Source organism: Phaseolus vulgaris, chromosome 8 (assembly GCF_000499845.2).
Source record: "Phaseolus vulgaris cultivar G19833 chromosome 8, P. vulgaris v2.0, whole genome shotgun sequence".
Lineage (NCBI taxonomy): Eukaryota > Viridiplantae > Streptophyta > Magnoliopsida > Fabales > Fabaceae > Phaseolus > Phaseolus vulgaris.
In genome coordinates, this window is record NC_023752.2 from 62,908,130 (window position 1) to 62,932,291 (window position 24,162).

At 33.3% G+C, this 24,162-nt stretch overlaps 1 protein-coding gene across 2 annotated transcripts; it reads right to left on the reverse strand.

Moving 5' to 3' along the window:
- Positions 1-1,090: 1,090 nt before the first annotated feature.
- Positions 1,091-22,411, reverse strand: LOC137823310 (uncharacterized). Of its 2 annotated transcripts, none has more exons than XM_068628391.1 (39): positions 22,097-22,411; positions 21,953-22,008; positions 21,772-21,871; positions 21,579-21,686; positions 20,897-21,013; positions 19,442-19,592; positions 18,734-18,978; positions 18,352-18,543; positions 17,878-17,954; positions 17,694-17,811; positions 16,248-16,331; positions 14,832-14,927; positions 14,624-14,725; positions 14,361-14,429; positions 13,952-14,047; positions 13,772-13,879; positions 12,229-12,342; positions 11,999-12,085; positions 11,376-11,504; positions 9,899-10,097; positions 9,614-9,751; positions 8,212-8,255; positions 7,958-8,041; positions 7,791-7,859; positions 7,636-7,712; positions 7,292-7,361; positions 6,002-6,151; positions 5,691-5,756; positions 5,424-5,568; positions 5,256-5,320; positions 5,098-5,163; positions 3,885-3,978; positions 3,300-3,336; positions 3,144-3,201; positions 2,917-3,027; positions 2,589-2,656; positions 2,172-2,238; positions 2,024-2,092; positions 1,091-1,432 (listed from the first exon to the last, which is right to left on the reverse strand). In XM_068628391.1, exons 1-39 carry the CDS (start codon positions 22,130-22,132, stop codon positions 1,328-1,330), a joined length of 3,867 nt encoding a protein of 1,288 aa, XP_068484492.1. In that variant the 5' UTR covers positions 22,133-22,411; the 3' UTR covers positions 1,091-1,327. The 2 variants fall into 2 exon arrangements, with proteins under 2 accessions (XP_068484492.1, XP_068484493.1); XM_068628392.1 differs by having other exon boundaries at positions 20,897-21,009; positions 21,575-21,686; positions 22,097-22,297.
- Between the last annotated feature and the right edge of the window lie 1,751 nt (positions 22,412-24,162).

Sequence of the window (24,162 nt, forward strand, 5' to 3'; positions counted from 1 at the left end):
ATTTTGTGAATATCAAACACCATTGTTTACTTTTCAATAAATTTTAACTACTGATAAAAGGTGGATCTTTTCTTTTAGAATACAGCATGTCATAGATTTACGACAAGTAGTGCTCAACTAATTGAGTTAGATTCCCTTAAATGGTAATCTTTATTTGACCTGCCAAATATAATAGTCTGTAATTTCGTAGAAATATACCAAAAAAGCATTATTAAAAATGAAGTGATTGGTAGAAAAATTAACATATTATTATACTCAAATTCGTTCGAAGTACTATAATCAAAGGTATATATATGTTTGTAAGAAAAAAAAAGGATAGCTTAATAAGGTAACACTTTTGTTTCAACAGAAGTCAACTTGTAGACTTGCAAGTGTGAAGAATAGCTTTGATTGGGAGAATCAAGTAATTGATGAAAAAAAAATACATAGATTGTAAAGTTGGGAGAGCCTACATATGTCTTTCCTATTTAATTTATAAGCTTAGTTTCCTATAATTAACTCAAAATTAATTAAATAGTTAAAGAGTTAAAAAAAGATAGCAATTAGTACTTAACGTACTTGTGCAAGTTTGCAAGATTACATAATTTAAGAAAATGTTAGGGAGTGTATTTTCAATATATTTTAACCAATGATAACAAGTTTGCAATTTCAAATGTTTTAATAATAATAATAATTAAAACTCCATGTCCTGTATTTTTTTAATATTTGGATGAAAAATAATTTAATATATGTATTGGTCAAGTGAAACATTAGGATGAACAATTTTTTTGAGACTAAAATCAAATTTTAAAAGTTAGAGAGACCAAACTTATAATTTATTTTAAATATTTAAAAAATATATCAATATATCTTGTTTAATTTTGTATTTAATTTATTTAATTTTATATTTAAAATTTATATTTAACTCCCTTTTATACTCTTTTTTTTATCAGCAGTAACTCCCTTTATACTTTTAAACGTGATTCTCTAGAATTTCTAATAATGAAAATCTTTCATTGAAAATTGATGTTAGGGTTATTATCAGAATCGTTGTGGGTATTATGGTAAGTTAGATACCCTAACATTATCGTTGCATAGCACTTTTTCTCAATTTATAAACGGATGTTTGCTTCAAATATCAGCAAATGTTCTCGGAATTATATACACACTATAGTAACTGTGATGATCAAACCTACCAATCATCAGAAATTAGCAGATGTTTCTCCGTGAACATGTTCAGATATATAAGCAATGAGCTTTTTCAATCTAAGTCAAAAGAAAAGATGCTATTAATCCTTATCAGGATAATTTTACTGTTCATTCAATATGTGATAAGCGTAGTTAAAATCTAATTAGAGGCTCTGTTCTGATGAAGCTCATAAGGCACGTCGTCTTCTAACTGCTCCTTAATGACTGTATATCTCAACGGAGGACCAAACAAGCTCAATAACACCTGAAAAGAAAGGCCAGGAAACGTGAGATGTGTCCTAATTAGTTACTGTGCATAAGTTACTCATTTAATCTTATACTTAAAAATTGTCTTAATTTTTATATATACTATTTTTAATCTTTATAAATTTAGACAGTAGGAACTAAAAGATATTAAAAAGGTATGTACATACAGAGACTAGAAAAATTAAAATTATACGTGTAAGGATTAAAATGAATATTTTTAAGTATAAAGATCTAAAAGAAGAATGTATATAATTATAAGAACAGAATGTATGATTAATCTTTGTGCATATATATTTTTTGGGTACAGAAAGGTTTAGGGGGAAGTTAGGCTATCCTAAGGTCAAAACATACCACAAGCCTCAGCAAGGGCTTACAGTGGTGGTGAGTGCTAGCAAGTAGGAATTGAACCAAAGCCGTAAAGGTAAAGTGCATCACTAATCCAAGTGGTGATTGTATGGATTAATGATTAAGCCACTTGAAAGTCAAGTGTGACCAATAAAACTCAAAAATGGAAACGGAGTAAAATCTATTTCATGACGTCAAGAAAAGCTAGTCATTTGTAGAGTAACACCAAACACCACAGACTTACTGGTAGAAACACAAGACCATGCAAGAAGCCAATGATAACCAAGGCCAGGTACATCTGGAAGTAATACACCTGCAAAGGCCCAAAAACTACTTTTAACATTTATTGATCAGACAATCAAGTATTGGAGCCAAGGGCAATATGCACATACCACAAAAAGTTCAGATGTAGAGAAGCAAAGGACTATAACTCCGACTAATTTTGTAAGTGTGATTCCACTGCCAAACAAAGATAAATAATATAGAAAGAAAAGTGTCAAACAAAATAATAGTGCAGACACGTTAATAATTCAACCATCATCCAAATAATTTTTGTAATTCAGTAATGAGGGCATATCAGCTCAGATTTGTCGTCAATTGTTATCATCCCAACAAATTTTTACCATACAGTCATACATGAATGGTTAATAGATCCATATATGATTTGTAGTAATTTGTTGTTCTCAAAGTACCAAACAACAGCAGTTCTTACTAGTTATTTTTGCTATATACGCAGAGAGCTACACTCGGTACAAGGCTACAAATATTACAATCCATGGCATTTCCAAATGCAACAATATTTAGTCAACCTGAATACAGAAGCCCCCACGGTACACAATGCTGTCTTTGCTCGTTGGCTCCTATCCCCCAAGCTTACCTGTGAAAACATGTATACAAGATCAGAGAATGTGCATAATCACCAATAGAGTTGGTTCAATTGCATAAAGTCTCTGAATTAATCAAACGATCAATGTTCCCCTAGTGCCAAAGCAGGTTGAATTTCACATGCTTTAGTATTCCCCATAACATCTTGTCCGTAACGAACAGGAAGTAGACAGATATCATTGTTTCCTTGAAAAGGCAATCATACCCTACAGGGAAGACCTGTCAATTTATAGAACAGAGGATCATACTAACCGTAAAGGCATGGACTATATGCACACAAAATTCCACAGCAATCCCTAGTGACATAACAAGGTTTACAACAGACACCGCATTGAGTTGGATACCCAAAATTGCCATTACACCCTGCAGGAGTCACAAAGGTCGTTTGTTTCACTCTGTAACTAAGGAATTAAAAAGGATATGAAAAGGAAAGCAAATGAAAGATGAAACAAAATTTGCAGCTGTAAGATAAATGATACCATGAGGTCCAAAATTATCATGACAAGAACAAGTAATACGATTGCTGAACTCCACAAGCTGCATTGAATAGAAAACACAGAAAAGAAATACCTATAGCTGTAATGGAGAGAATATATTTATAGTTTTAACTGTAAATATGCAAGACTTAAGTATACCTGGATGTGATGACCAGACAAACAACAAAAATAGCACCTGCGATATCACCTTAAGTTATTCAATGAATTTGATTAAGGAAAGATAGACTTGATATGATACATTTTCACACAAGTAATAATTGAAGAATCTATGTCAAGGACAAAGGGCAAACGAAACGTGGACAAAATGGGTAGGTAGACGTGAATAAGATTTTTACTTTCCAATTTTGGTCCAATCAGAAATGCTAAGAGGACAGAAAATATGTATTACCCATGGATATGTAGTTTAAATCCCAATACTAAACATAAACAGCAACAGACGATGCTCTATATCCTTTCAAGAGACAGAAATAAAGTGGTTTGACATTGTTAAGATGACAAAAACTACTTCACAAAAAACGATATACATAGAACTTAGAAGTTTGAAGCCAAGAACACGAGTATAAGCCTTCTCAATAAAGGCTAAAATTTCAACATATAAAGTGAAAAGTACATATGAAGGAAAAATGAAGGATCAAAACAGACCGTCCAGCTTACACAAGGTTGACACATGAGTATGTCATTCTGCGTGCATATGCATTATTTAATTGGTTTTGGAATACCAACCTAGTGCTATGGTAATGTTGATCAAAGATAACTTCCATATATCCAGGTATTGTTCAAAGAAGATATAAAACACTGAGTACGGAAAAATATCCATCTGCATGAGATAAACTTAGTCAACAAGTGGAGATCGTTAAAAGAATCCACAAAACGGTCCATAAAGATGAGCAAATGGAAATTATATCTATAATCATATGAACTTCTATTTTGTTATAAACTTAATATAACCAAAAATACATACTAAGAAAAAGTGATGAGTTAACAATACCAACAAACATGGTACTTAAAGGTCAAGAGAAAAAAGGACAACATTTCCATGTAAAATATTAGATTGGTAAAAGACAGAAATAATAATAATAATAACAACAACAAAAACAATAACAATAATAACACTAAATCAGTCCCTTTTAGCATTAATATAATTTACCCTTCTCATCTCATTCAACTATAATAATGTTCATTATTATTGAAAACTCAAAATAGTCAAGTCTTCTATTACAAAATTATCTATGATTGTTAGCCTTTATCATCATTAAATTATTGGTCATTAGTGTCAATTTTTAGTTGAATATTCTTACGAGTATTAAAATAAAGGAAAAGAAAAATAGGATAAATCCTTGCGTATATTGAACACGTAGGGTTATGTTTATATAGAAAAAGAAACATACAAAAAATATGGGCTAAGCCCATTACATAGATAGAAATATCTAACAATAAGAATATGATTAAATATTGTTTTTAGTCCTTACAAATATGTAATTTTTTATTTTAGTTGATACAAATATGTTAATTTTTTATTTTATTCTCCACAGATACATCACATTTTTATTTTATTTTGACATCATATGTTTATGTGACACTTTTGTTGACTAACGACAGCATCACTAATTTGGTCATTTTGTTGATGTGACAGGTGATGACATCATCATGACTTCATGATGATGTCATCCCCGTCAGGTTTAACCAAGGAATTTAACTTCAGAAACCAAAAGCAAAAAATAAAAAAGAAAGAGGGATCAAATCAAACAAAAAGAGAAAGAATTAAGTCATAATAGTTATAGAGTCAATCATAGCAAAAGGCTCATAAATGCAGTTCTAAAAAAAATAAAAATTACAAGGAGAATAAAGTATGTGAAGACCATATTACAAACAATTCTTAGATCCTGAATGCAAAAACAGCTCAGGTAAAAATGCACAATGCCATTGAATCTCAAACCTTTAAAGAAGTAGAAATTCTTGACGAAAAATCCCTTGCAGCTTGTATTGCATTAACATAGTCACCCTAACAAGATTTTGATTAGATCAAACAGAGAAATGTGTGAAAATTTTTGCCAAAGCCTGGAAAATAAGATCATCACTTATCACTCTGCTTACTTGTGAATTAAGTGGGGTGTGATAAGTTCGGAACTCAGAAGCTTGGATGACACCACTCTCATAACCTGCAAGCTCAGTTATAAGCAAAATCTGTACATCAGATTTTAAGAATATTAGCAAATACAAAGGGAACAGAATAAAAGGTGGGGAGTGAGTATTTTTTTAAACCATTCAGATCTACACTGTTCGTGTAAGCTCCATGACCACCCTTTGCACAATCAGCTGATGGAAGTGCATCAAGAAACCAGGGAAGCTTCTCTCTGAACTGTGCCGCAGATGGACGATCATTAACCAAATCCGAGTGGAGGAAACACTAGGAATCAACCACAGCGGTCAGTTGTTTTACCAATTCAACCTTTTTGTTTATATTTGCAATTTTTGGGCAAGTAGTATCCTATGTAATAAACAAAAAACTTAGGGAGAAAAGTATATTACTGTTGTACAGTCTTGGCACACTCCACCCAACCCACATGGTCCTTCATCTGGTAAACAGCAAGGTGGCTGAAAAATACAGATACTTACTATTACAAATGAAAAGATACACAAAGATACATCAAGGAATATTTAATTAGATTAATCATATAAACAATTGATTTAGAAACAAAAACAAGGCCGAAGAAAAAATGAAACCAGAATATCACAACATATACATGTTGCATGAATATAAGTTCAAAACATGTAGGAGAAAAGAGAAGTTGAGCACGCTGCATGCAATTTTATCCAACAACATACAAAGAACCACATACCTGATCATCAGGTGGACAATAAGAGCCATTTGTGAATTTTCGACAGCAGCTAAAAGCTTCAGGTGACATCCATACAAGGAAATCATCAAGCCATGACGCAGCTGGTTTGGCTATGTAGCTTGATTTTGGCACTAATGAAGCTCTAGATATCTGCAATGTTATAGAACCAAATGTTCATATATGCAAACATAAAAATGTAGAATACATTACAAGGGTAGTTACGTACAAATTCTACAATTACAAACTAAAAGTCTATATATAGGAGTAGTAATCCTCCTTTGTTATAAGCTGAATGTAACCACTTCCTTTCAAATCTTTTACATTTATCAACTAGGTATTAGACTCTTGATCCAAAGGGGCCCAGAAACTACTGCCATCAGACAACAGTGCTGTTGCTGAAATATGTTTCCAGTGGATTTTTACAGCAAATATCCCCTCAGAAAACCAGGCAATGCTGATGCCCCGGAAACCAAAGTTCCAGCTGTCAAATCTGCCATTCCACCTCATGTACAACCAGTGGCTACACATTTCAATTGTGTGCACACCACATACTGCTGCCACCACAGAACAGGTCCCTGGACACTTTTTGTTATGTCTCTGGGGGTTGATTTGTCCTAAACTTCCTCTTTTACAGCTATTACAAATGCAGATCTGTTTCAATTTTTTCCCCACCATGTTTGAGAAAAAACCATTTCTCTTCAGTCTCATGACAACCCCAAAAATAGTGTTGCAAACCTCACCTGTAAGCCGGTTTTATGAGATTGAGTTAGGCTTAAAGTCTACTTCTTAATATGTGAGTTTATGCTTAACTTAACCTCATAAAACTGGTTTGCAAGGTGAAAATTACACATCATTCATATATTATAATTCGGCCTTATTCCTAGTTGATGTGAGATCTTTAACACACCCTCGAGAAATAAATATCTCAAGCATGAGATTAGATATTTATGAGTAGTCTAACAAGATCCCGATAATGGTGGCATAATAGCATCCAAAGAACTTGACTATGATGTGCTCTGAAAGACTTTGATACCATCTCAAATATTAGGGTAGAATAGGAAATTTTGTTTTGCAAAATGAATTCAACCCAAGTACAACTGAATTGCATCACATTCTTATATTTCCAGATCTAAGTAATTGACTAACTATCAGTTATATAGATCTGAGTAACAAGTATCTGACTAATTGTCAGTTGGTTAAATATGAATAAGCTAATCTACTCGACAAGAAGGTACAATAACAAGGAGTAAAATCATACTGCAATACTTATGAACATGACCATTGAATTACCTCGTTTAAAAGAGAATTTGAATCACAGTGGCTAATGGAACATAACTGGTTTGTGTGTTTGGATTCCAAACTGCACAAGAGACTCACAGGAAATCAGTTCAAAAGTTCAAATAATACACTCAATCGTACATCTGTATGAGATTTTTGACGTGCCAGTACAGTGGAGGAAAATAATAATATACATAATTTTCTTCCCACTAATTCTATGTCCTATTTTATTCAACTGCATCTTGCATGCTTAATACATCATTTCAGTTTGTAAATAATACAAACTTAGTTGTCTTATTAAAAGACAATTAGATAATAAAGAGACAAGTACACTTAGAACAATAAAATTAATAAACCTGTAGTTGTAATCCTTTACAACAAAATATAATGGTGGTCCAACTCTAAGGTACTCAGATATGTTACTGAAATAACCCTGAAAAGACAAAAGAAAGAACGTGAGACTGGACAGTACAGAATGGAACATGCGAAAGAAACAAATAGAAAATTAAACCTGAAGATAGGAATCTCGTGGAAGAGCAATCTGTTGCTCAAGACCAGGTTCAATCCTAGTGCATAATGCCTGTCAAAATAAAATGAAAAAAAAAACACAAATAGAATGACAGTTCTCAAAAGGGTCTTACTGAAAGTTAATATTTTCTCATTTCCCTGGAAACTTACAATGCTTGCTAAGGTAAATCCAACAAAGATGGCGATGACCAAGATTTTAACTACCCGTAGTCCAAGAAATGGTGCATGAACCTCCTACATTCACACAATGATAGAAGATTTAATTTTAATCAGTAAAGTGACAGGTAGGTGATAAGTATCAAAATACCTAGGAAACAACAAAATTGAATTCTAAAACAAGGGAAATAAGATGAATTTTATTTAAGTTTACACATAATCAGCCCATGAACTAAATATAAGTTTACCTTCATATACTGCGTCAGTAATCCATCTTTTTCCTGCCTGTTGCCTACACTTGATTAGATAGATTAGAACCATATAAGCAAGGAAAGAAAAAAAAGTCTAACATGCAAACTACCAACAGAAGCTGAAAATAACTCATGATTATTCTCAAATAGAACTATAAGATATATAAACAATTATCGAGATCAATTTAAAGGTAAAATTTTAATCCACAAGGTAAAAGCTTATATCCTTGACATGTTTGATGTTTCATTATGAGGGTCTTTCAAATTGAAGCATTGACAAAGGACATAACAATCATGCCTTGTTCCAAAATTAAATCTCACCTAGACTAAACAAACAACAAAGGATCAAATTTGTAAGCACTACAGGAAGCCTTTGATATCATGTCAAAGACCACTTGATCCTATAAGTTTATGGCTTAACCTATTAGTATTTTATACATTAGCAAGTGTGATTTATAGGTTGTTAAGAAGTGGACTTTAAGCCTAACTCAACCCCATAAAACCGGCTCATAGGGTTGAGGTTTGCACCCACTTATATACAATGAAAGACTCTAATCTCTAGTCGATGTGGGATCTCCTACACACCCCCCTCACGCCGAGACTGCCAACTCGTGCGTGGGACTATATATTTTGGGTGGTCCGATAGCGGCCCGATAGCGGGTGGCACGATAGACCCAACACAAACACTCGCTAGGATAGGCTCGAAATGGCTCTTATACCATGTTAAGAAGTGGACTTTAAGCCTAACTCAAACCCATAAAACCGGCTCATAGGGTTGAGGTTTGCACCCACTTATATACAATGAAAAGCTCTAATCTCTAGTCGATGTAGGATCTCCAACAGGTCTAAATAAAACCCTCATGCAAAATAGCTTTGAGCTTAAAGAGCAGACAAAGAAAAAGGACCCATCATAGATGCATAAAAAGTGTTAAACTCTAAGGAAGAGAGAAACATTGAGTTGAAACCATGAGTTTCTAAGTCAGCACGAATGTTTTATTTATATCAAGAGAAAGGAACCAATACAATAAATAAAGGAGATTTGGTATTCTCTAATAACAAGCATATGATACAGGAATAAATAAAAAAGTTCCAAATAATTTATACATATATAATTTAGATATTTATGATTATATAGAATCAGCTCTTTATTTCTATAATTATAACAATATTTCTGATTATATAGGATCTACATTTATTTATATAATTTTAACTACATCAGATCTCCTCCTTTCTTTTATAATTATAACAAAAAAGATAGGAACGTAAATGATCAAAGTATTGACAACATGATCATAAAGGCTATACCATTTTGAAAACCAACCATACCCAAGAGCCTAAATTGTAAGATGCAAGCTTAGCAGTAAACCAAAGTATTTCTGCCTTAACTTTATGCATGTACCTTCATTCTCGGAGGACCGATTCAACTTTATGCATGGAAAACAGTCAATTCTGTTGTCCTTAGCTCTCACAAAGTCTAATGTAACCAAAGCTACAAAAGCAGTAATCTGTAGAAGGAAGTCCAGTAGAACCGCCAAAGCTATAGAAAAGAAAAGTCAGCAGAAATCACTAACATTACCAAAACCTAAAGTATTTTTTCAACTGCTTTACTTATGTATGGGTGAAAATTTCCAGTTCAGTTTTCTGTTAGTCCAAAATAAAAGGTGAGAAGAGAAAATTCTTTAACCTGCAATCATGGAGAAAACACGGCATGCTGGCATAGAAACAAATGATCCTACAGCAAATGCCAAAATCTCTGATACGCTGGCTAGCGTTATTGAAGGTCCAACTTCACCCATTGCATTGCTTATTTTTTCTTCAACTGATAAATTTGAGGGTTGTCTCTTCACAGCATCTACGATTATACACATGTTATCAACACCAACCTGAACAAAAAATGAAAATCCAAAAGAAGTAAAATCTCACAAAACTTGCAGAAAAGAAAGCAAGAAGGTGACAAAAGTTAATAAAACATTCATTTAGTTAATGACCCAAATTTAGAGGAAGGATTCTGAATTAGCTTAAGAAAATAGTAGTCAGCATATATGATATTTGTATACATTCAAAGCATAAATAGTAAATACAACTATTTTTCAAGACAATAACAATGAATTCAAGCTATTTCCTATGACACTATTGCTTGAAGGATGCATGAACCAAATATAACAACTTAATGTTTACTTTGTAACACTCTAATACTTATAATTATAATTACAGTAACATTACCTACTCTCTCTAAAGTTGTTGCATAGGAGTCATGCAACAAGCTGTTTCCATACATAACTAATTCAAGGACCTCAAAGAATGTTGGTGAAAATGTTAAAAGTAGCTCACTAAAACAGGAATAATTATGTCATGTTATTAGATTTATGATATCTAGACAACAGATTATTTCATTGGATGAGAGAGATTACAAAAGCCACCTCACTTGAAATCCTCAATCTGCAATATATAGCCTTACATAGGTCTATCTAACTACCGTAACATAACATAACATAACTACAATTAGTAAAGCTAACTAAGGAAAACCTAACAAATTGTAACTAATTGAGAGTTGGCTACGCAGTTCCTAGTTAGTTACAAAGTTCCTAACTGAAAGAAAAACAGTAGGCAGGTAATGTATACTCCAATGCATGTAACTTAGGTACATGTATCGACCAAGAGTTTGGCATTGTTAAGAATGGAAGGCGAAGAGTCTGCCAAGACAAAAAAAAAAGCCAAGATCTTATACATTCTTGATACGATATTGAATATACTGACAAAAAAGATGAGAAGAAGAAATTGTCATATTGTATTATTGTACTACTGAATACTCAAAGATTGCAAAAGATGCTAAACTTTCTGTGTACAAAGAGAATTATAAACATCCTAACCAAACACTATAGCCATGAGGTGACAGATGTTTCATTTATAAATGTCATGATGACAGCTATAACTTCCTAACCGAGAATAACAGTCAACTAACAAAATGAAAAATAAAGAAATTGGCATCTGCATATATTCTCTTACAAGCATGGGTACTATCAAATTGATTTTGGTACCCCCAACTTCATGTGAGTTTGGAGGCAACCAAACAGGCACTTCATGTCTCCTGCACTTAATCATTGAATGTGCATAATACTACAAAAAATAAACTTGATAATGATAAAAACATAAAGACTTACTGCTAAAACCAGAAAAGGTATAACTTCCATTATGATTAGTGTTGATTTTACTCCAATAGCACTGAAGAATCCAACTGATCCAAGGACAGAAAGCATAACAAGCAAAACCCCCAAAAGACCAAGCAATACCTGAAAAACATAAAGTTGAAGAATGGGAAGTATAAAATAATCAGAGTTTGAAGACGCTGCTAACATTTGAAAAAGTTAAAATGAATATCTAGCACGTTTCAACATGAGAAAAAAAGAGTATAAAAAGGGTTAATTACTTTTATAGTCCCTATAATTCTGCAAATTTTACCTATGAATCTCTATACCTAAACTTCATTCGTTAGTCCCTTATGGAATGTAGATTTATGACTACCTCAACCTTACAAAACAAACTAATAATATTTGTCATTTTAACACTTCAGCTCTCACGTCACACTTAATAGACTACACTTCATCTCCAGTGTGTAGTTTAGATGCTGGGAATCCCAATGAGAATTAGCCGAGAATATTTATATCAAGAAGTACAATTTAGCACATATTGGCACTTATTAATATGCACAAACAATTCAATATCAGAACATATACTTGATGCAGTCATGCAAAAAAGACAATTGCAAGCTTCAAGAAAAATATACCTTAGATGAGAGGAAGAAAGAAGATGGATGACGAGGTGTATCTCCCAAGGTCACCGATATATAAGCAAACATCACAATATAGCTCACCTAACAATATGTTGGAGAAGAAATTTATTGAATGTTCCAATAAAGCATGTCTTTATAAAGCCACAATCAAACTAAGAAAATCATTAGCTTACACATGACACAATCATGTTTTTACATTCAGGAGAGAAACAAAAATTTCTTACTAGTATTGTTATGACATCTGCAGTACTTTCTCTCTTTAGTTCTTCCTCAATTGAACTTTCCGTTGAAAATGACAAGGTAAGATTACTAGTTTGCACCATTGGCAGCAATTCCTCCTTCCAGATGTAAATTGGATCAAAAAATGTGTATGGATCAGTAAAAAGAAGAAAAGATAAATGTGCTATATTACGCAACATGGAAAAGCACATTCGCTCAAAATATGCAAAACCACTCATGCACTTTCCTTATTTCAAAAGTTGACAATGGATGGATCAACATTATCTTCATAGCAATATATTGCCTACAATCCAAAGTAAGCTCAATCTATTTATTCACTTTTAAGACAATATTGATCTCTGGTAAAATCTTATTTAGGTTTTGAAAAACTTCCTTAGAGCAATATTTATTGGGATTGTTGGGATTATAATATACAACTTGTATTAATGCTAACTAGCAAGGTGAAAGTTGACAATCAAGTTATAAACAATGACAATCGAACACGTAGCCTATGCTTTTGGACCTATTCTCCTAAAAAGCTAAATAAATTGAGTTTTCAAAGAATTTATTTAGGAAAATAAATAATTGAGCATTCTAATATGTTTTGTGAGTGTTTCCTTAGAGTCAGGTAAATAAATTAAAGAATTTTGCCTAAGCAAGGCTTACTACTCCTTTAGACAAGGGAAAACATAGATTTGCTAAAAGAAGGCTGCTTAAGCTAGGCCAACTACTCATTTATTCTAGCAACTCTTAAGCTAGGCCAATTGCTTGCTTATGCTATTAGCTCACTTAAGTTATACAAATTACTTGCTTAAACTAGAAAGTCAAAAGAGGCAACATCTTATTATCCAAAAGACTCGATTCAGGGAGAGATATAGAGTAGGGTCCAAAAAAAATTCTCTATAAATATCCCAGCAAACATGTGTTGACAGAAGTTTGGTGTGTGGAGAAAGATCTAAACTCTTGGAGCCAAAGCTGAAAAACATTTCTCAAGGTTTTCTGTGGGAAGAATGAAGAGATAAATAGGGTCATTTTTCTGGGATGATAGATAGTCATGCTGATGAGGGACAATTCTTCAAAAATATTCAGTTATTTCTATTTCCTAATAAACTAATTACACATGCTCTCAAGCATTTTATCAGCCTTTGATTAAGCACAGTAGATATTAGTCACAACAGCACAAAACTCCAGGATCTTTATCATCCTAAGGTTACTTCTTGGGAGAGTCACACTAATCCGGTACCTCGTTTGCCGGGAACAGTTTACCTATCAAAATTGTTAAGAGATTATTTTTGGTAATTTGATCCTTAGCTTAAAATAAGTGGCCAAAAATCTCCTCAACAAAATGTCCATTTTTCCTCAGTTAATTATAAGGACTGTCTTTTTAAGTGAAATATACCACCAAAGACAACCAAATTTCTTTCAATAATCAAAAGCACAACTGCAACATAAGGCATACACAAGAATTATATGTAAAATAAAGATTCTGTGCATATAAGCTATACACAAGAATTAATAACTGCAATGTATATATTTTAGTAGTCATACCTTGGCTAATTGGATGAAAGCTTTTTCCCAAGCTATTGCCTTCCCATTCTCATCTCCAACTTTCATAATTGCATTATTGACAGGGTACGTGATAACAAATGCAGAAGCCTAGAATAGGATAATCAGCATAGCAGAAAGTAATGCATAAAAAGGCATCTATGCAAAATCCAAGATTCTCACTTCAGAATAATTGTTTCCAGAAAACCCTCCCAAGGCAGTAGTTGGCTCAAGAGGAGCCTTAAATGCACTAAAGCATGTTTCTGTAGAAGTGTAATGCTGAAAACGACAAAATCATATAATTAGAGCCCACATATATCACATAGAGACAAACAACCCTTTCAAGTCTAATTATACACATGCGAGGAGGATATGTTTCGTACAACCTATGAAAATAAATTGAGATGGCAGGCAATCCATCCATACAAACACAAGCACTTTAACTTGAATTAGTATATCTATTGGAATTTACTGCTTTTTAAAACATTAATCCTTTTGCTTTAAAATTCTTGTCTGCTAAATAAGTAAACTGCTTTAAATTAAACTCTTCTGAAAAACAAGGGTAACTCATAATCAGATTCTAGAAGTTTACCTCAAAACAGTACTCAGCATGTTCAACACCTCCATAGTTGTCATAATTGTCAGGGTCCATTTGAAAATACTAATAGAATAAAAATAATGACAAAAAGGCAAATCAAATTAAGGATTAAGAAAAGAATAGTAAATTGAAATAGAACTGAATAGAAAAAGCCAGTTGGTTGTACAACTTACAGACAATAGAAGCCAATTAATTATTATTTGCAATACACAATTCAAAAGTACAACAGAAATAGTTTGGAAAGTAGTGGGTTAGACCTGCAAAATGCTTTGAGTGGCACAATCTTCGCCTAAAGGCTTCAAGCAAATGTCACTCAGAGATACTAACAAACCAGAATAATTTGCACGAATTCCATCAACCTGTTGGAATATTGAAACATAAAAGTATTTTTTTAATAAAAATGTTCCACTGAGCATACAGTGGCTAAATTTCAATTCTAGCAAGTGAAAAGAACTGAAACTACACCTTTTCCTGTATTTCGAAAAGCAATTGAATATTTTCTTCTGTTATAATACTTGGAGGCTTGCCATGCTTAGATTCTGGAATTGTTGCTATTATGAGCTGAAATGTACACATTATAAAATATCATTTACTTCAAACTGAATAATAGTAGGAAATAAGAAGGAAACATAACAATAAATTTAAGAGGAAACTATGGTTGACTTCATATTCTCTGCCAAGTAGTATGTTTGGATAGACAGGGAAAACTTTCTTTGAAATTGAAACACACTGAACAGAATGAGAACCCAAAATGTCGTGCATTTGTCTAGGTTGTCCACCTTATCTTGTGAATGGTGTCAATTAGGCAAACATAATCGTAGTCCTTTTCTAAAGAGTATCTCCAACGTAGCTTTGTCTCTTTTTAATTTGCCTTACTCTCATATTTGGGAACCAAGTCATATTAAGTCTACTTTTAAGATTTCAATATTTTGTAACTTTTATTGATTATTCTTGATGTACTTGCTTGTTCTTAATGAAAAATCACTCTAAATTGTTTTCTATTTTCAATCTTTTTACACAGAAATTAAAAATCAATTTGGTGTTTTTATTCAAACATTTCATAATGACAATGTTTGTGAGTATCTTTCTCATTCTTGTCAGACTTTTATCTCTTCACACAATGTTCTTCATCAGACCTCCCGCACATATGCGCCTCAACACAATGGGGTTGTTAAGTGCAAGAATAGACATCTTAATGAAATAAATTGAGCCTTTTCACTTCATGGCCAAGTTCCTCAACAATTTTGGGGTAATGTTATTCTCACCGCGTGCTATCTCATCAATCGCCATCCTCGATTTTAGATAACCAAGTCCCTCATTCTATTTTATTTCCTCTTCAACCTCTCCACCCATTACCCTGTCAAGTCTTCAAGTTTACATGTTCTATCCATATTCTTGCTCCTTGGCTTGATAACTTGTTTGCTCAGTCTCACAAATGTGTCTTTTTATGTTTCTCTTACTCTCAAAAGGGTATAAGTGTTTCTCACCTTCCCTTCATCGATATGAAATCTCAGCTAATGTTACTATTAAGAAGTGAACTTTAAGCCTAATTCAATTTATAAAACTAGTTTATAAGATGAGGTTTGCACCCACTTATATACTATAAAATATCCTTATCTCTAGTCGATATGAGATCTCCAACACACCCCTCTCACGCCGAGACCTACCAACCCGTGCATTGAACTACATATTTATGGGTGGTCCAATAGCAACCTGATAGCAGGTGGTCTAATAAGTCCAACAAAATCTCGCTAGGATAGAATCTAGCTGACTATGATACCCCTTCTTAATATGCTAGTACAAAAGTACTAATATAGATAACATGCACTGAATTACAAGACCAAATAGAAAAAGTAAAACAAACTATAAGAAAACTGAAACCTGTTCAATTCTGTAGAATGGAGCAAGTTGATTATCAAAAAAATCTTTCTCTTCAGCTGCCTTACTCCCAGGACCAACCCATAACTGCAACACAAAGAAGAAAGCAAAGCCAATACTCTTCAAGTTCAAGAAGAAAATAAGTATTACGAGTATATATACTCATTTGAAACTCATTATTAGTATGACCTCTTTTGAAACCTACTACCATTATTTAGTGACTCTAGATTAAGTACTAGAAAATATTTTAAATTATGATGAGGGAGGATTAAAGAAAACCTATTCTCAAAGTGGCAGTGAGGGCAAGTAACTCATTGAGAGAATAAATGTCCTTCATCAAGTAAAAGAACAAGAAAAACAAGCACAAAATTTCAATAAAAAATCACAAATTCTTAAAAGTTCAAGAATTAAAGCCCAGATATTCCAAAAAGTGCAAGCAGAAAGAAAGGTTGTTTACATCACATCAACCCCTGGATGGTTTTTTTTTTTGTTTAGAGCACTTTTTGGTTGTACTACAATCCCTCATGAAAATATTTTCCATCACATTATTTATCAGTAAAGATTCATTGTGCTAATAAACTTGTCTCTTTAGGTTTACTTGATGATAGGGTGGTGTTTGTTTGGTATATTAGTTTGCCTCCCAGCATTTCTTTAGACTTCTTTCATAACAGGTTTACACTCCCCCCATGTTTCGCTTTGTATAGTTTTTGGGAGTTTCTTGTTTTTCAGCATAGGTTTTGGCCTAGTCCCCCTATGTTTTATGTTATCTTTCATGTGATGGCATATGATAGTTGGAACCTCATGTGTCAGTCTAGCTAAGATAACAGGTTTCATTATGATGCCTAACATGAGTTTTAAACAAAAAATACTATGTGCAGTGTAAAACAATTTTAATTTACTTAGCTGTTATGAAAATGTACTTAATGAAACAAACCAGAAACCAGAACTCAACCATTAGAAGAAAAGACGAGCATTATTTCTGATATAGAAGGATTACAGCAGAAAGATGATTCTATTGCTTCCGAACAGTGCTCCTACAGAGAACTACTTCTTCTCTATATTCATTCCAATCATAACTAATTTCCTCCAAAATTATCCCACTCTCATTCTCTTTACCTATTTGGTAACTACCTACCCATCTTTCATTTCTCTCTCTGCCACCTATCCATCCCCTCCAATTTCCCTTCTATTCCTCCTAGTGTAGACTCTCCAAATTTTAGGCCTATGCAAATTGCTGGACTATCTGCCCAATACAACCCAAAAAATGGATTCAGGCTTAACATTTTTTCCAACAGTTCATCCAAACATGTTTAAGGGGAGATTAGAAAAGATCAAACCCAAATATTATTTTTCAGGCAGGGAATAGATAAAGAATTTTTGCATATAAAAGTTACAGAAGCAAATCCAAAATAGCAAACTGTGCAGATGCTACAGCTGAAAATATGGTACCTTCTCAGGCCGGGTCTCCACCTCAAAACGAAGCAGACCCAAACAAAGCAAAACAACAATTGCCAATGAGGAACAAAGCACAATTGTGGGATTTCTAGCAGCCCATCTTCCATATGTCCTGGATGCAAAACAAAAGAAAGTTTATGGGATTATAAACCTAACAATAACAACTAGAACCACTGACCTGTAAAAGCTAGATAGCCATCCTTGAACAAAAGAAAATTGCACCACATTCTGCCCTTGAGGATCTAGCTGTTGCACCTTTTATTTGTAAAGACAAAATCAACAATATCCCAATGAGTAATGAGTAAAACTGCTCATTATAGATGTGCAATAAATCTTTTAACTCTTCACACATTATGAAGTAGAACTGGAAGAGGTAAACTGAGAAACAATATTTAAAAAATTAAATTAGGTCTCACAGGTAAACCAAGAAAAAAAAAACTTCGCTCGTTATCTATGTTTCAATTTAAACCCAATAAGGTCTTGCATGAATAGATATGTAGATTGTTAAGGTATAAAAATCATTCATTTCACTTCAACTAACAACTAGTTTTTGGACAGTTGGTTTCCACAATAATAATAACAACAACAATTGAAATATTCATTCTGAATTCCAAAACAGATGGGCTGATACCAAACAAGCTTTTGCACATACCTCTACAGGATGATTTCCATCCTTTTGGAGGTCAGCAAGACTACTCCCTTCACCAACCATATCATTCAACAGTGGTTCCACACTAGATTCAGGTCTCCTCCTTCCTCTACTCCCCTGCTGCAATGCCCACCCAAACAACACGAAGACCAATACAATGTACAAGATGGCCAATGAAAAATCCACACACCTAACCTGTAGTATCATTATACAAAAACCAGTTTCATGACACGCATCAAAGAGGAATGACAGCTTTTTCAGTAGACAACTAAATGTTGCACTAGATCAGTGACACATTAATTTTTAGAATAAAAGGCAGAATTTATTCAGTCATAAAGCAAATGAAAGTTAATCATAAAAAAGGATATGTCTCTACTGTTTCAACCTTTAAAGACCAAATTCTAATGGCGCAGGGATCTTTGCTCGGTGGAGAAGGTTCAGGAGCCGAGCAAACAGATGATGAAGGACAATCACCACAAGAGCAACCAAGTGAAGTATCATTACACGAATATACAGATGCATTCATAAGTTTCATTGGAGATGGATCAAGAGTGGCTGTCTTAAAAAGTATAGAATAAGGAGAACCAGGAAGTCCAGGAGGAACTTTCTGACCAAGAAATTCAAACCACTCTGGCAATGATAATCAGACACAAAACACATTAGCAGAAAAAGAGAAAATATAATACATTCAGAATTGAGATAAAGGGAAAGGGAAATATTCAATGATAAGCAAAACAATGTATCAGAAGCAGCAACTAAGTACCAAAATATGAATAAGAAAATATGTCCATATCTACATAGGAGGATCTTTTGTGTATTTTTTCATGGCTAAACCTGTACAACTGCGGTCTACCTCAGTACTACAGACATGACAAAAGTAAGTCCACTATATAGGAGGATTATTTGCTAACATTAACTTAATCTCCCAATTTTCCCATTTATTGATGTGCAAAACTAAATATCCACTCCCAAATAAAGACCCGTGCACAGTGAACTTATGAATACAAGATGGGGGAATTGTTCTAATTAAGATGGTACATAACAGAGTTCATAAATTTCATACAATAAATTCCCCCATATTATAATGGATCACCTTTAAAATTGCTAGCTCCAGCCCCAACAAAATCTATGGCCCTTGTATTCATTGTCCCAAACTTTACATCCTTGCACGACTCATATAGACCTTCTCCAAAAGTTTCAGTTACATAAAAATCAATGCCATCCACAGTCATATTACCATTAACCTGAAATGAACACAAGATGATTGATATCAGTTTATATAGTTTAGAGTGTAATTATAAGACTAAACCACATGAAAAAAAAAAGTGATTTTTCTAATACTTTATAATATATACAAGAAGATATAGTAATCCTGAATTCTGAATATGACGCAGTTAGAGCACAAATCCATAGCAAGGAAAGACTTCCCTCCCTTTTGTAAGTCTTCTATATTATCCGAGGTGAGGACACTCATCGAATGATCATGATAAATCATTCCACTAAAGGAGCTGCCACGTTCTTTGGAAAGGCTTCCAAACTGGGATCTCAAACCCTGGGAATATAAAACTCAACTCAAAAGGGAAGGAGGATCGTTGTTGCTCTCATTGTAAGAAATTTGGTCACACCAAGGAGACTTGCTTCATGTTACATGGAAAGGAGAAGACTCTCATTCATCTGGCAGAACTAAAAGGCCAATTGTACAGGAAGATTTATCAGGTAACTTCCGATCCTGAAAATTTTGGCAGACTCCTTCATCCTCTTCAATTGAAGAAGGAATGTTTGCTCTACGTGTTGAAGTTGAACGTCTAAAGGCTCTCATGGAGTCTATTATTAGTAAACCATCTTCTAGTACTTGCTCTCTAACCATGACTAGTAAGAACCCCAATTCCTCTTTTAATGTTTCTAAAACTTCATGTAAGGACTCTTGGGTTCTAGACTGTTGTATGTGAACAAATTAATTTGGTTGGATGGAATTATTAATAAAGCATGTTCATAAAAATTTTGTTTCTCTGTTCTAAAAATATAGATAACAAAAGTCTTAACCCATTCGGTGAGGTCTGCTAAATGGATCACACAATGCTGGTCAGTTTGATTAAAGTCCAAATCTTCACAGATATTATTAACCATTAGATCCCTTCTTCTTAATGACTTCCTCCAATGTCTTTAGCCTCCCCTCTCCTCCTTATAATAGGCTAAAAACCATGCAATCCACTCTCCTCTAATATTTCCAATGGTCTTCTTCATAATGCCTAAACCCTTTGTTTCGCACTAAAAGACAAAAATGTTGTACCTTATGCAAACAAGAAAATTACTTTGGCTAAGTAAAAAGAAGGAAATTCACACTAGCAATACAATGGCAAATTATTACTATATTCACAAGTCATACACCTTGTACACACTTAAAGACCAACACAACCATGAAAGTGCACAAGTCAACATACTAGTCATTTATAAAACATTCTCGTAACCATAAAAGTGCCATCCAAAAACATTAAATGTCAAGAAAACAGTGTTACGGAAAAACAAGTTTGGAAAGGAAATGCCTGACCTCAGAAATAGAAGTCACATTGATGAATAAACTCTGATTGGGAGAGCAAGAAAGTTCACAAAAAAGATTTAGAAAATTCCTCAAGCATGATGGACAGCCCACTAGAATTGGCACTGCCTGCAAGATAGAATACATTTCTGTTACTTCATAACGCACACAAATAAACAAAATACATATAAGGAAAGGTTGCTTGGTGAATATGTCATGTCAGTGAGATGATTAATGAGAGTAGTAAGAGAATATTCACAAAATAATTAGCATAAGCTGTACATATCCTCCCTTGTCTCCTCTTTATTACCCCTGCATATTAAATAAGTATTTGGGATACCCCGGACAAAGAATAAATAAATGAAGTACTTTATCATATATGGAAAGAGCAGTTTCCAACATAAACAGGTTATATCACAACCTCATATTTAACCAAGAGCAAGCTAATGCAACCGGCCACATTCAAAATCACTAAGCCCATGCATCTCTTGTATTTCACATTTAATCAAGACAAAATGGAAAGAGCAGTTTCCAACATAAACAGGTTATACCACAACCTCATATTTAACCAAGAGCAAGCTAATGCAACTGTCCACATTAAAAATCACTAAGCACATGCATCTCTTGTATTTCACATTTAATCAAGACAACCACATAGAACCAGAGACTTCAATAATAGAGAAAGAGAACTTGCCTGCTGAACCTGCACTCGTAGCGTGTCAAACTGATCCGCCGTACAGCAAACATTTCCAGTAATGGAGGGACACAGACTTTGAATTTTGGCAGATAATAGCTCGTCAGGCTGAAGTTAGAAACCAAAGCAGCAGAAAGCGGTTATGGTGGAGCTGGTGCGGCATTAAGTAGTAAATAAGAGATGAATGACTTACCTTAACCGAAGGGGAACCATAGGGACAATTAAGAGCCTTCCCATCACTGCGTTGCGCGCATATACCATACATTGCGCAGTATTCTTCAGAATGCTTAGCCCTAACAGAAATGAAATTATTATTACAAATCAGTAGCTCGGAAAGCGTGAATGATCATCTCCAATGGTAGATTTAGCCGTACCTGTACGTTTCATGCTGTGAAGCAGCTGAGAGCGAAGGCGAAGAGAGCAGGAACACCTACGTAGTTATGGCAGCGTAGTCCAAGCTCAAGTCAACGAAGCGATCGAAGAGAGAGATAAAGAGAGAGAGAGGAATGAATACTTGCCTGTAACAGAAAAGCAACGGAAAAGATGAAATCCATATTCTGGTTGAGTGGAGATTGCAGAGAAACGCAACGCACGCAGATGAATATCACACGAGGATCCTGCTGCTACTGAGTACTCGCTCACGGTACACGAGAATTGTGTGACTTCATTCCTTAGTGCCTTCTTTCTTGCCTCTTCCTCCAAACGGAACCTACAAGGCCAGTTATTCTATGTGGGCCCTGTTTTTCCACCAATATTTTTCTCTGGTTTTCTTTTTTTTTTCCGCCTCGTGGTATCGTGTGTGGGATCTGTTGTGTGTGACAAAATTATGAAATGAATTACAAATCATATATTTAAATATTATTTAAAAGTAAATTAGCACTGAACTCAATATATAAAAAGTTTAAATTGTTTCATTTTATTTTATAATTAATTATAAATCCAAAAGCACTTTTTCTATGTTGTGAGAAACAAAAACATCCCGAATTTTTTTTTAACAAAAATATATCAAATTTTCCTAAAATCCAAAATCAATGTTTAAATGTGTAACGTAACTAAACACAGTGTATTAATATCTTCTTCTCTCTTTACATTCTTTGCTTCTCTTTCCTTCTTTAATTAATTAGGTAATATTTTGATTAGAGTAAATTTTAGTCAATGAGTTTAAGTGTTATCTCTAACCCAATATCAATTCTATTTATAGGAATTTGGCTCTTACATCTCAATTGGATAATCTAAAATACTATAAAATAGCTTCAAGAGACCGAGAGCTAAGAGTACTAGAAAAAATGAGTTCTAAAATATATTTAGTTAATTCATAAAATTTTGATTACGCAAAATTATTTTTGTTAATTATGTTAAATTTGTTAATGAGACTATCTCCATATCATGTTAGTGAGATGACAATCACTTTGGATGATGCATATTATAAAGGATAATTTTGTATGTATGTAATGTTAGATCTTACAATAGTTTCAACAATGTTAGTTGAGTTGTTAAGGGTGGATTTAGGTGATGTCACAATAAATATGAGGCATTATCGTGGTCCACATGTGAGGTTTAGCTTGCTCTAAGAGGTATATGAGAAGTGTTGTGTCTACCAAATATGGAAATCTTTTGTGAGGACTTACATGTTTCATCTTATGAGATGCACAATATTTGTTGACAAAAGTACGACATCAATTAGTCTGTTGTGCTTGCAATAGTTTAATAGTTTGCATGTGCGGGAAGCTGCTACATTAACACATAGTATGACTAGTTAGGAGATTTTGCTTTGTCAAAAAAAGCAGTTGATTAGTTATGTTAGGATTTTACAGGAAAATATTGTACATAATTTGTTGAGGTTGTTTTATTTTTATATTACTATATGAATAATGCATATATTTGTACAGCTGGATACATGTAGTGGTGCAAATTTAGGATTGTTGATACCTACTTAACATCGTCAATATTTGGTAGTTAGTGCATATCTTATTTTATTGGCAGATGACTAAAATTATTGAGAAAAAAATAATTATGATTATACCATTATTTTTTATGAGAACTACTCGAGTGTCTAATCACTTTTTAAGTAACTTTTAATGTTCATAGTGTATCAACAAAAAGTGGAATATATGTCATAAAGTGAGATTAAGCCTTATGGTTGTTAATCAAGTCATAGGTTAGACATCTTTGTTTGCCTTTTATATTAAGTTTATTAAGATTGATGTTTAAGGTTACAAAGACCTCATCCATTATTGTGTTTTTCTTTAATATGCACCTGTTGTATAAATAGAGACATACCCGCTTAATAAAAACTGTTCAGTAAGATTTTGAGAGATCTTCTATAATGATGACTCATGAAAAATTTAGAATATTTTAAATATATAGGTAGTTTTATATTCCGATGTAAAGACTTTTATTATTGTGCAAAACTTATATAGTTATTAATATTCTAATAATAATTATTATAAATATGTAAAATATTGATATGTAAGGTTATGTTATGATTATTATTCTCTTTTAATCAAGTCTATTCTGTTAGTAAATTGGAATATTTGAAATTCAACCAATCCCAGGTTTTTTTCTTTTTTTTCAAAAAAAAAAA

Bases quoted from the DNA above. Each gene is read 5' to 3' on its own strand.
- LOC137823310 (XM_068628391.1), bottom strand. From the start codon at position 22,132: ATGGATTTCATCTTTTCCGTTGCTTTTCTGTTACAG. The intron at 11,505-11,998 runs GTATATTTTTCT...TATGTTTTTCAG, and splicing joins CTTTCTTCCTCTCATCTAAG to GTATTGCTTGGTCTTTTGGG. The intron at 5,164-5,255 runs GTAAGCAGAGTG...AAATCTTGTTAG, and splicing joins ACACCCCACTTAATTCACAA to GGTGACTATGTTAATGCAAT.